Raw genomic sequence first — 12643 nt, 5'->3', positions numbered from 1 at the left:
TTCTTACCCATATTAAAACTTACTTTGGGAATAAATAGCTTAGTAACATATCCAGTATTACTTGTGCTCCAACGGTTCTGCCATATTTCATTTAACTTTAACCATATATTCTTTTCCTCAATTTTCCTATCTACCAAAACGTCATTAGTAATACCCAAAAATGAAATCTGAATTCCCTTTCTCAAAACATAGCTGAATGCCCTAAATGCTATATAAAACTAATGGAAGGGTACCAGCAATTACCTGCATTGCATGTGTAGAGACGGTTTTACATACTTTTAATATTTAGCAACATGGATCTCTGAATTGAGTTAATCTTATTCCTAAATTTAATTACATTAATTCTCTTAAACCAGACAGAAGCAGCATATGATACTATAGGTAAGAATATAACCTAATAATATAACCCTTTTACTGAGCCTCCAGTCCTTTCTAGTAATCCTTAAATAGTTGCAGAAAAGTTTTTAACCTTGCCACTCAGATATTCAAGATGTACCACAAACGACATATTATCATTATAATTATACCAAGGTGCTTGACCTTAGAGAACAAAGGTATCTGCTTATTATTAATAAGTACATGAGGAGGCCTATTGTAACCAAGTTTCCCTTTAGTCAAAATCATAACTGTCTTAGTAAAATATATACTAAGTTTATTATCTGTATGACAACTGGTCAGACTATCCACAACCATCTTAATTTTACCCTTGATGTCTCGCCTTGATTTTCCATGCACACAACACCAAATCATTTGCATATGCGGTTTTATAACAAACAAGTGTATCATCATGCAGCCACATATTAAGTACCAGATTCCAGAAGACTGGTCCTCACACCGATCCCTGTGAGCAACCCAATGTTAATATCTTGTTCAAATTCAGAATGTGGTGTCCTAACAATAATTCTCCTCCCATTTAAATAACCTCTAATTATTCTATATAATAAATCCAGGCACTGTAGTGCCCTCAAAAAGGCCAACACATTCTCATGGCAAATAGTATCAAAGGCACCCTCAAACTCAATGAAGAGAAACAAGATATATTTGCAATTAGAGTTTATACTATAATTAACAAGATCATGTATTGCATCCTCTGTCGAGCTTTTCCTTTTAAGACCAAATTGATGTGGAAAATCTAAATTCCTGGCCAAAAATAAAGTCTCCAATCTGACAAATAGAGCCTCCAATCTGTCAGCATCAACCACCCACTTATTGCATTATTTAAATTTGGTTTATCAATGGTTAGCTTAAGCAGAAGCCCCCAGAGATCAGTATTCCCAATATTAAAAACCAAATCTTGCCATGCTTTAATGTTATGATTATAAATGGCTTTATGACAGGATAGACAGGACAGGAAGGGAGAAGGGGTTATGCTGTTAGTTAAGAAACACACAAAATCTAAGGAAGTGCATCCAATTGATGTTAGTGGACAATGCAATGTTGTCAGTTTGGTGTAAAATAAGCACTGGGAAAGGAAAAATGAGAGCGTGCGTGTGTTATAGCCCTAATGAATCTGATAAGTATAATGAGCAATTGTGCAGAGAAATAGCGGGTCAGTAAATCAGAATGTTTTATAATGGGGGACTTTAACTTTTCAGATATTGATTGGAACTTGTGGATTGGTCATTCGCACACTAGCAAGACTTTTGTGGATTTCTTGGAAGACTGTTTTCCACATCAAAATGTTCGAGAGGCAACCAGAGGGAGTAATACTCTTGATCTGATTATCAGCAGTGATTATTCATGCATTAAGAATTTGCAGATAAAGGAACCACTGGGTGACAATGATCACAATGTACTGATGTGGGAATTACTTAAAGATGTAACTACCATCAGGGCTAAAGGGAAGGGTTTTTGCTTTTGTAACGGTGACTACTACAGAGGTCTCAGACTTTTTAAATTGTGTACAGTGGGATCAACTTATGATGTTAACAAAGTTGAATTCTAAATGGGAAACCTTCAGATATTTAATTTCGGAGGTTACTAGGCTTTTCATTCCAACTAAGGAATACTATTCAAGGTTTAGGCCTAAGTGGATGTCAGATAAACTAGTGAGGCGTGTAGCAGAGAAGAAAAATGTATGGAATGCATATAAAGTATCAGGTGATACAGAAGCCTAAGACAGATATAAACTAGTCTGTAATTAAGTCACAAAGGAGGTTGGGCAGGCGAAGGCAGATTACGAGAAATCCTTGGCAAAGGATGCAAAGAGTTCTTTACTTATGTAAACTCTAGAAGGAAAGGGATGAATCAGATTGGGCCACTTAACATAGATGGGTTGATTATTGATGATCATGCTCAGGTAGCTGGAGTGTACGGGATTTATCCAGTTATATTAAAGGAGGCAGCAAAGAAAGTAAGCAAACCGTTAGCCATGATTATGAGAGCTTCCTTGACTCAGGGGGTGGTTCCCATAGAGTGGAGGTGTGCAAATGTATCACCAATTCACAAAGGAGGTTCAAGAGGTGACACAAGTAACTATAGACCTGTTAGTTTAACTTGTGTTCCAGGGAAAATAATGTAATGTAATCACTGGTTAAAGAAGCATTGCAGGAACATCTACACAAGGCTGCAGTAATAGTTAATAAACAGAATGGGTTTGTTAAAGGGAGGTCTTGTCTAACCAATTTGATTGGATACTATAATGTGGTCACAAAGGAACTGAATGTCAAAAATAATTTTGATATCATATACTTGGATTTCAGGAAAGCTTTTGATTCTGTTGCACATGAAAGACTGTTGTAGAAATTTGAGAGGTATGGCATTAAGGCTAAGTTGCTACAATGGATAAAGGGATGGTTGAGTGGGAGACGACAGAGAGTGGTAATCAATGGATACAGCTCTACATGAGCAAATGTTATTAGTGGAGTTCCCCAGGGTTCGATGTTGGGCCCATTGTTGTTTTGTGTATTCCTCAATGATATTGATGAAGGTATATAAGTATTAATGTCCAAGTTTGCAGATGATACAAAGGTCGGCAGGGTTGTTAACAACAGTAAAGACAGTATGCTACTCCAATTGGATCTAGATAAGTTGGGAAAATGGGCTGAGAAGTGGCAACTGAAGTTTAACATTGACAAATGCAAAGTACTGCATATGGGTAGATTTAACCAAAGAGAAGCGTACCAACTGTGTGGTACTGCACTCAGGGAAGTGGAAAGTGAAAAAGACCTGGGGATAATTGTGCATATGATGCAAGAAAGCAAGCTTATGCAGCATCAGTCAAAAAAAAACTAAAAAAAAACTTCCCATTTCACCCCTCCATTTGTTAAAAATGCCTGTCCAGCTCAGCCTTAAATTTATTTAGGCTATTAGCTTCCACAACAAAAGATGGAAGCCTGTTCCACCAATCAACTACCTGCTGGCTAAAGGCAAATTTCCGCACATCTATTCTACAACTATCTTTCCTCAATTTGAAACGGTGGCCCCACAGGTTCTTAGTCTGAGCAAAACGAAGAATACCATCAGCATTCACCTTGCTCAACCCATTCAAAGCCTTATACACCTCAATCAGATCACCTCGCAGGTGCTTACTCTCCGGGCACTGCAATTTGCAGAACTTCTTTTTTACTCGTTCTAGCAACTCTACATCCTTCCTAAAATGAGGCTTCCAGACCTGTACACAGTACTCTAGGTGTGGCCTGACCATTGCCGTGTATAACGGGATAATCACCTCCCTGTCCCTGCTAGCAAAATTCCTATATATCATTTTCAAGACTCCAAGACCTGCCTTGGCTGCCCGTCTGCACTGCTCAGGTAACTTCACATTTCACGGCACAATTATCCCCAGGTCTTTTTCACTTTCCACTTCCTTGAGTGTAGTTGTTACGTTTCTCTTCGGTTACTGCTATCCATATGCAGTGGGTAGCAGTAACCCACTGCATATGGGTAGCAGTAACATTGAAGTTTAACATTGTAAGCAGTAACATTCAACAGTAACACTGAAGTTTAACATTGACAAATGCAAATACTTTGCATTTGTCAATGTTAAACTTCAGTTGCTACTTCTCAGGCCATTTTCCCAACTTATCTAGATCCAGTTGGAGTAGCATACTGTCTTTACTGGCTTTAACAAACCTGCCAACCTTTGCATCATCTGCAAACTTGGATATTAAACCTGATATACCTTCATCAATATCATTGATAAATTTACAAAACAACAATGGGCCCAACACCGAACCCTGGGGAATTCCACTAATAACATTTGTCCACGAAGAGTAGTGTCCATTGATTACCATACTCTGTCGTCTCCCACTGAACCATCCCTTTATCCACTGTAGCAACTTATCCTTAATGCCATACCTCTCCAATTTGTACAGCAGTCTTCCATGTGCAGCAGTATCAAAAGCTTTCCTGAAATCCAAGTATGTGATATCAAAATTATTTCTGGGATTCAATTCCATTGTGACCACATCATAGTATCCAATCAAATTGGTCAGACAAGACCTCCCTTCAACAAACCCATTCTGTGTCTTAACTATTACTGCAGCCTTGTGTAGATGATCCTGCAATGCTTCTTTAACCAGTGATTACATTATTTTCCCTGGAACACAAATTAAACTAACAGGTCTGTAGTTACTTGTGTCACCTTTTGAACCCCCCTTTGTGAATTGGTGATACATTCACACCTCCAGTCCATGGGGGCCTCCCCTGAGTCCAAGGAAGCTCTCATAATTATGACTAAGGGTTTGTCTACTTCCTGTGCTGCCTCTTTTAATATAACTAGATAGATCCCGTCCACAACAGGTGCCTTTCTTATGTTTAATTTCAACAATTTCTCCTCCACTTTGTAATAACAAAGTGGAGGAGAAATTGTTATTACAAAATCACTTTGCTCCCTGTTAGAGTTTGATAAACTTCTACCACTGCCCTCATTGAATAACTCCTCATGTGTGAATGTAGATGCAAAACACTCATTCAGTTTACAGCTACCTGAGCATGATCATCAATTGTTTGTTTGTTTGTTATGTGGTTTTTAGGAGCATTAGCAACTAAGGCCATATTGCTCCGGGAATATGCGGTGGTCATTCCCTGACCTTTCCGCATCCTCCGTATTTGGTGGTGACGGGCTCGAACCTCGGTCTAATCAAGAAGCGTGTGCTACGCACTGCTGCTCCTTCCCAACTGGCTACGGAGGCACCTATGATGATCATCAAAAGTCAACCCATTTATGTTAAGTGGTCCAATCTGATTCATCCCTTTACTTCTAGAGTTTCCATAAGTAAAGAACTCTTTATTGTTTTTCTTCACATCCTTTGCCAAAGATTTCTGATAATCTGCCTTTGCTTACTTAATCTCTTTTGTGACTTGATTACAGACTAGTTTATACCTGCCATAGGCTTCCGTGTCACCTGATACTTTATATGCATCCCATACATCCTTCTTCTCTTCCACGAGCCTCATTAATTCATCTGCAAAATTCATCTGTTTAGGCCTAAATGGATCTGACATCCATTTAGGCCTAAACTTAATCCATTTAGGCCTAAACAATATTTCTTAGTTGGAATAAAAAACTTAGTAGGATCCAAAATTAAGTCCATGAAGGCTTCCCATTTAGAATTCAACATTGGTAAAATCATCAGTTGATCCCACAGTAAAGGATTTAAAAACTGTTTGAGACCTCTGTAGTCACCTTTATGAAAGCAAAAGCCCTTCACTTTAGCCTTGATGGTAGTTACATTTTTAAGTAATTCCCACATCAGTACATTGTGACCACAGTCACCCAGTGGTTCCTCTATCTGCAAATTCTTAATGCATGAATAATCACTGCTGATAATTAGATAAAGAGTATTACTCCCTCTGGTTGCTCCCTGAACATGCTGCTGTAGAAAACGATCATCCAATAAATCCACAAAAGCCTTGCTAGTGTGTGAGTGACCAACTCACAAGTTTCAGTCAATATCTGGAAAGTTAAAATCCCCCATTATAAGACATTCTGATTTACTGGCCTACTGTATTTCTCTACAATTCTCATTATACTCATCAGATTCATTAGCATTAACTGTTCTGCATATTAATGCAGCCATTCAGATGAAATGCACTTAGTCTGAAAACTAAATGCAGGATTATCCGGCAAAAATTTCAAATAGACCACAGAACTTAATTCTCCTGTCTTCATCACTACTATCAAGAGACCACTGCACCTGAATTTTATCAAAACAGTTTCAACAGTTTCAACTGACAATGGATGCAATCATTTCAATGATTGAGAGAACATTAGACAAATTATTAAGAGGAGATGGATATGTGATGTGAGTAATATTTTTTTTTTTACTTTTTCACTGATTCTGTATAAGCATGATTCCTTGCATCAACTGCAATATTAATGCTAATACTACTAAAGTTTGCAGGCAGATCTTGGAGCCTTCTTTCACTTTAATTTAACTCAAAATTCATCCAGAATTTGAATAACACTAGCAGTAGTAGATAAATAATCACTAAGAACACATTATTTTGTGTATGCACTATACAGCTGAGTACTACATTCATGACATTACACAGGCAGCGCATTCTTTTAAACTTGCAAAATTCAGAGGCACAAAAAACACACTAATACACTATACGTTTCAATTTATATGTAGTTAAAATAGAGCAACTTTTTAGAAAGATTCTATGCATAAAAAATTAGTAAAATATTTGATCTCCGATGCGTGGACCTTTACGCGCATGCGCGAAGACAAATAATCTCTATTAAAGTATCAGGTTTAACCCGATTCGGTAATTTTCATTCCTGTGATCACGACATACGGTTGAAAAGAGTTGTCAGCTTCAGGAAGGAAAATCGTTTTGAATATTTTCATTAGATTTTTTAATTGTGTTAATTTGATTTTTAATTGTTTTAAATTGATTTGAATTGTGTTAAATTGATTATTTAATTATTTATATTTTACTCTAATGTACCGGTAAGTTGTCGATTTTTTCGTTTTTTCCGTTTTAATTTCTGGAGGGTATCATACGGAAGTGTTCTATGCACTATATTGAGGTAAACTCCTCTTATTATTTTACTAATATTATTATCAACGTAGAACATATTGAGTAGTACAGCTCTGATTCATACTATGCATAAAAAATGGAAATCTAAACAGAGATAAATAAAAGTGCCTAACAGAGATAAATAAAAGCACATACCTCTTCAAAGTGATCTAGTTGTTCAAGTCTGTTTTTCATTTTGTCAGTCACTGAACTTTGAGTTTTTACTATAACTGGAATATTATATAAACAAAATTTTAATACTTTAAAGTAAATGACTATTCTTATATGGTTGTCAAAGTCATAAACACTCAACTCAAGTTAATTATGTAAAATACAAAAAACTACAATAATAATAGGTAATGAAAATATCAACCTGTCAGCGGGTACATGGGTACTGGTTCATCTCAGTGTTAAAAAACCTTCACCTGTGTCAAAAAACTTAATGAAATCTTGGTTACTTTTCAGAGATGGTATAAGATTTTGGCTGGCAGCAACAAAATCTATTTTCATATTCAAAGTAGAATCATAGCTGGATGTATTTACAGTAGAGCATCGATAACCCGAACTAATTAGGACCAGGGGTAGTTCGGAATTCTGATTTTTTTGGATTTTCGAACTTACCAAAAATTCTGTTCTGGAGACTGAAAAAAAAAAAAAAAAAAAAGGTTTAGGAAGTTTAGAAATAAAAACACAAAGTTGTACTTACATATTTTTATTCATAGGTAACAAAACAAATGGAACTTTCAGCCAGAATAACACATATGTATAGGCCGTTAACGAAAATAATTACTTATTTTTTGCTGCACCATTTTCGAACTTTGTTTCTTTGCTGCCAGATCTCTCACTCTTTTCAACAAGAGTATTTGAGTTGGACAGAATTCAGTTTGTTGCATGTACGTGGCTTTCATGGGTAGCACAGTTGGTAGAATCACCATTCGCCCGACCTCAGGTGCAAAAGGCCTGAGTTAGAGACCATCGATGACATGAGGAATTTTTATGAGCCTTTTTCACAATGTGCCTGAGTTAATCGGTCTGAGGCAAAGGCAGCATGGTTTTTACTCCTGGAAATTCTAGTTTTTCATCCAACAAAGAAGAAAATTAACCAGAGAATTTACAGAGAGTATACACTGTCTGTAAATTGCACGAAGCAATATGGTCTTAGTTGCTGATGCTCACAAACCCATCTACAACAACAAACAGCATCTTCGAGGGATGGGTCATTAGCTGTTCTCATAAGGTTCTTCTTTTTTTTTTTTTTTTTTTTTGCACCATCATCTGAATAAAGTTTTGATGCAAACTTTAAAATTTTTTTCCCTTGTTGTTTATAATATCTGTCAGGGCTGACTTTTTCAATCCCGTAAAATATTTTTAAAGAAGAACCGCTTTCGTACTTTGAAAATCTATATAAAATCCCAACCTTTAATTTAATTGTTAAAAATTTATGCTTCCTTTTAAAAGAAGAAGACCATAACTTCAGTACAGTAAATAAAACTCAGTAAATGTTCAGAATCTCTTCATTCCTATATCTAAACTTCGTAAACTTTTTACTCCGTATCTCACTTGCACATATCATGTTTCAAAATCTGCATGCCCAGTTCTTTGTTAGTGATTAACGCTCATCTTTTTTTACTGTTTTAAATATTTACAACCAAAAAATGTCAGTGAACAGAAATATCATATTACAAAATGTTATGTTTAGTTTGTACTGTATGTTTAATAATTAATTATAAGTATATCATTTAATTTTAGTAATTGATAATTTAAAAAAGTATAAATTTTGCTTTATATTTTCATTTTTATAGCATGTGGATAATATTCCTCTGATTTTTGCTTATCACAATTGCTATTTAATAGAATCAAAATTCAATTTGCAAATGTGATCACAATAACCGGCGCTTACTGTAATTATTTTATGGCACCAGCATAAAAAAAATAAACGCAGACTGGTTCGGATTATTGACATTTCAAATGATTGACATTTCAGATTTTCAATGCTGTACTGTATTTCAAAACCAATAAAACTTGGTCAAACTAAAGGCACTAATTAATTATTAAAAATCTGAATTTTCTTTTTTCTACTTACCTAAACATAAATAAGCTCTTACTTGAGATTTTAGCATTAGCAGGGCACATGCAAGAAAAGCTTAAATGTTTTGGAGTGAAAAATTGTTTACTTGGAATTATAAATGCAGAGAACTTAATAGGTGCTACACATTCATTATGCATAATATATTAGTTTTGTTTTTGGTATCCTAAAAACAACACATTGCACATGATTGGATACTATGATACAGTCACAAAAGAACTGGATGCAGGGAATAACTTGGATATTATATACTTGGATCTTTGAAAGGCTTTTGATACTGTTGCACATGGAAGACTGCTGCACAAATTGGAGCAGTGTGGCATTGGAGGCAAATTGCTGCTATGGATAAAGGGGTGGTTGAGGGGGAGAAGACAGAGAGTGGTAATCAATGGACACTGCTCATCGTGGACTAATGTTATTAGTGGAGTCCCTCAGGGTTCAGTGTTGGGTCCATTATTGTTTTCTGTATTTATAAATAATATTGATGATGGTATATCATCAAGGTCTGCTGACGAGGCTACTAGTGACGGTCGTGTTCAAAGCTAAGTGGATTTTTCTTATTTATTGATTTGAAATTATTGTTTTTCTAAAACTTTTGATTTAAATTTAGTAGTATAACATTATTTTGTGATTTGTTGATTAATTTGGTGTATTTATTCTTTACTCGGCCTTGTAAAAGTATTGGTAAGGGTTTCCACGTGTTCGTAACTACCGTTAGTAATTTTCCCGCCATTGTGATACCATACTAGATATACCGTAGGTTATATACCGTACTAGATAGCATTAGTTGAACTTCGTTAGCAGTTAAATTGTACGTTTAAATAAATACATATAACGACTTAGATTACAAACGTAGTATAATTAATAACATAATTAATTAATAAATTAATAGAATCATGACTCAGACCAGAGCAGCAAAGCAAAAGGCTCAAGCTAATGGAAGTGCTGTGGCTCAGAGCAGAACTGAGGGGGGCAGTTGTCCTCTGACTCACAGCCTTATAAAATGCACTGTTTGCTTGATGTTTGCAGAGCAATCGGGTACGGGACATGATACTGCCAAGGGGGATGTCTTTGTGTGTGCGCGCGATGCAAGGAGTGTATCGATATCAGGCAACAACTCGGCGTTCTTGTGGGCCTATATGAGAGCTTGAAGGACAGGGTGGATGCCCTCGAAGAAACTAAATTGAGGGGCCCATCAAGCTCTCAGCTGCCCACATCAATGCCAGAGCTTGCACTTGGGCATCGCGTGACACAGAGACAACCCCCAAGGCAGAATGCGCTGGTCCCGAAGGAACTAGTAGTTGTTGGTGACTCTATTGTCAGGGAAACGGGGAAAGTGCTTTGTAAAAAAGATAGGTGGAACAGGACCAGGGTATGTCTGCCAGGGGCAAAGGTTGATGACGTTGTAGAGCGAATATCATCTTTTAAGGGCACAAAAGGTGATATAGTTGTACACGTTGGCACTAATAATATTAAGAGTAGGAGACCGGCAGAATTACTTAAAAAGTACAGGTCACTGTTGAACAAAAGCCAAGAATTAGGGTTGAATTTGAAAGTGTCTGCAATTCTGCCCAGACACGATAGGAGGGAGTATATGATGAGAGCCTTGTCGATCAATTCGGCCCTGGAAAGATTGTGCAAGGCTCAAGGGGTAGAATTTTTTTCAGCCTGGACTGTACTTGTTAACAGGAGAGATTGCTTCTACAGGGATGGGATACACTTAAATAGAAAGGGTGCAAGAATATTTGCTGATGCTATCGAGGCAGTGTTAGGTGGGTCGGAAAACTGCTAGCTTGGGGGGAGACAAAGACCAATAGATTGACAGTAGCCACTGGCAGAGGTGAAAGAGATTCTTGCACTGCTTCTATTAGAATGAGCAGAAGCCTGAAAAACAAGATGCATGGTATTTCAGAGACTGCTGGGAACCATTGCGGCACAAGTAAACACATGGGTTGTGTTAGGGTAGCTAAGAATAGAAACAGGTGCAGGTATACTTGCGTGTACACCAATGCTAGGAGTTTAGTAAATAAATTTGATGAATTTGAGGTATTGCTCAAAACATCGAAGGCAGATATTGTTGGGATATTAGAGACATGGTGTCACACAGATATAAGGGATGCGGAACTGCAATTTGGGGAGTACAACGTCTACAGAAAGGATAGACAAGATAGGAAGGGGGGAGGTGTTATGCTATTAGTTAAGAAACACATAAAAACCAAGGAAGTGAAGCCAGTCGACATCGCTGGACAGTGCAGTGTTGAGTCAGTTTGGTGTGACATAAACATTGGGAGATCAAAATTGAGAGTAGGAGTGTGCTATAGGCCTAATGACTCTGATGAGTATAATAAGGAACTGTACAGGGAAATAGAGTGGGCCAGTAAATCAGAGTGTCTTATAATGGGAGATTTTAATTTCCCAGATATTGACTGGATTTTGGGGACTGGTTACTCACACGCTAGCAGGGCTTTTGTGGATTTATTGGATGATTGTTTTCTACATCAGCATGTTCGGGAGGCAACTAGAGGGAGTAATACTCTTGATTTGATTATCAGCAGTGATTCTTCATGCATTAAGAATCTGCAGATAAATGAACCACTAGGTGGCAGTGATCACAGTGTGCTGAAGTGGGATTTACTCAAAGAGGTAACTACCATTAGGGGTAAAGGGAAGGGTTATTGCTTCCGTAAAGGCAACTACGATGGACTGAGACAGTATTTAAATTCTATACAGTGGGACCAACTGATGATGTTACCAACAGCAAATTCAAAATGGGAAGCATTCAAAGAACTTATCTTGGAAGCTACTAGGCTTTACATACCAACTAAGAAATATTGTTCAAGGTTTAGGCCAAAATGGATGTCAGATGAACTAATGAGGCATATGGCAGAGAAGAAAAATGCATGGGATACATACAAATTAACACATGACACAGAAGCCTATGATAGATACAAGTTGATATGCAACCAAGTTACAAAGGAGGTTAGGCAGGCGAAGGCAGATTACGAGAAATCCTTGGCAAGGGATGCAAAGAAAAACAGCAAAGAGTTCTTTACTTATGTAAACTCTAGAAGGAAGGGGATGAATCAGATTGGTCCACTTGATATTGATGGGTCAAGTGTTGATGATCCTGCTCAGGTAGCTAACAAACTAAATGAATATTTTGCATCGACATTCACACATGAGGAGTTATTCAGCGAGGGGAATGCCAGAGGTGTATTCAACTCTAGCAGTAAGCTACAGAATCTTGAAATAACTGGGAGTAAAGTGGAGGAGAAACTGTTGAAGATAAACACAAGAAAGGCACCCGGGGGGATGGGATCTATCCAGTTATATTAAAGGAGACAGCAAAGGAAGTAAGCAAACCCTTAGCCATAATTATGAAAGCTTCCTTGGACTCAGGGGAGGTACCCATAGACTGGAAATGTGCAAATGTGACCCCAATTCACAAAGGAGGATCAAAGGCTGACACAAGTAATTATAGACCTGTGAGCTTAACTTCTGTTCCAGGAAAATTAATGGAGGCACTGGTTAAAGAAGCACTGCAGGATCATTTAGACAAGACTTCAGTTATAGCTCAGACACAGCATG

The 12643-nt window shown here is 37.2% G+C and overlaps 1 protein-coding gene across 1 annotated transcript in view; it reads right to left on the bottom strand.

The window, feature by feature from the left end:
- LOC150076641 (VPS35 endosomal protein-sorting factor-like) overlaps positions 1–12643 on the bottom strand; it is a 370416-nt gene that overhangs the window by 306273 nt on the left and 51500 nt on the right. The window contains exon 5 of the mRNA XM_090386682.1: positions 7126–7199. Within this exon, the coding sequence (XP_090242808.1) occupies positions 7126–7199 (74 nt within the window). The remainder of the gene's footprint in view (positions 1–7125; positions 7200–12643) is intronic.

Source organism: Mastigoproctus giganteus, chromosome 12, assembly GCF_048544385.1.
Source record: "Mastigoproctus giganteus isolate SK-2022 chromosome 12, ASM4854438v1, whole genome shotgun sequence".
Lineage (NCBI taxonomy): Eukaryota > Metazoa > Arthropoda > Arachnida > Uropygi > Thelyphonidae > Mastigoproctus > Mastigoproctus giganteus.
This window is presented reverse-complemented; position numbering and strand designations above follow the sequence as displayed.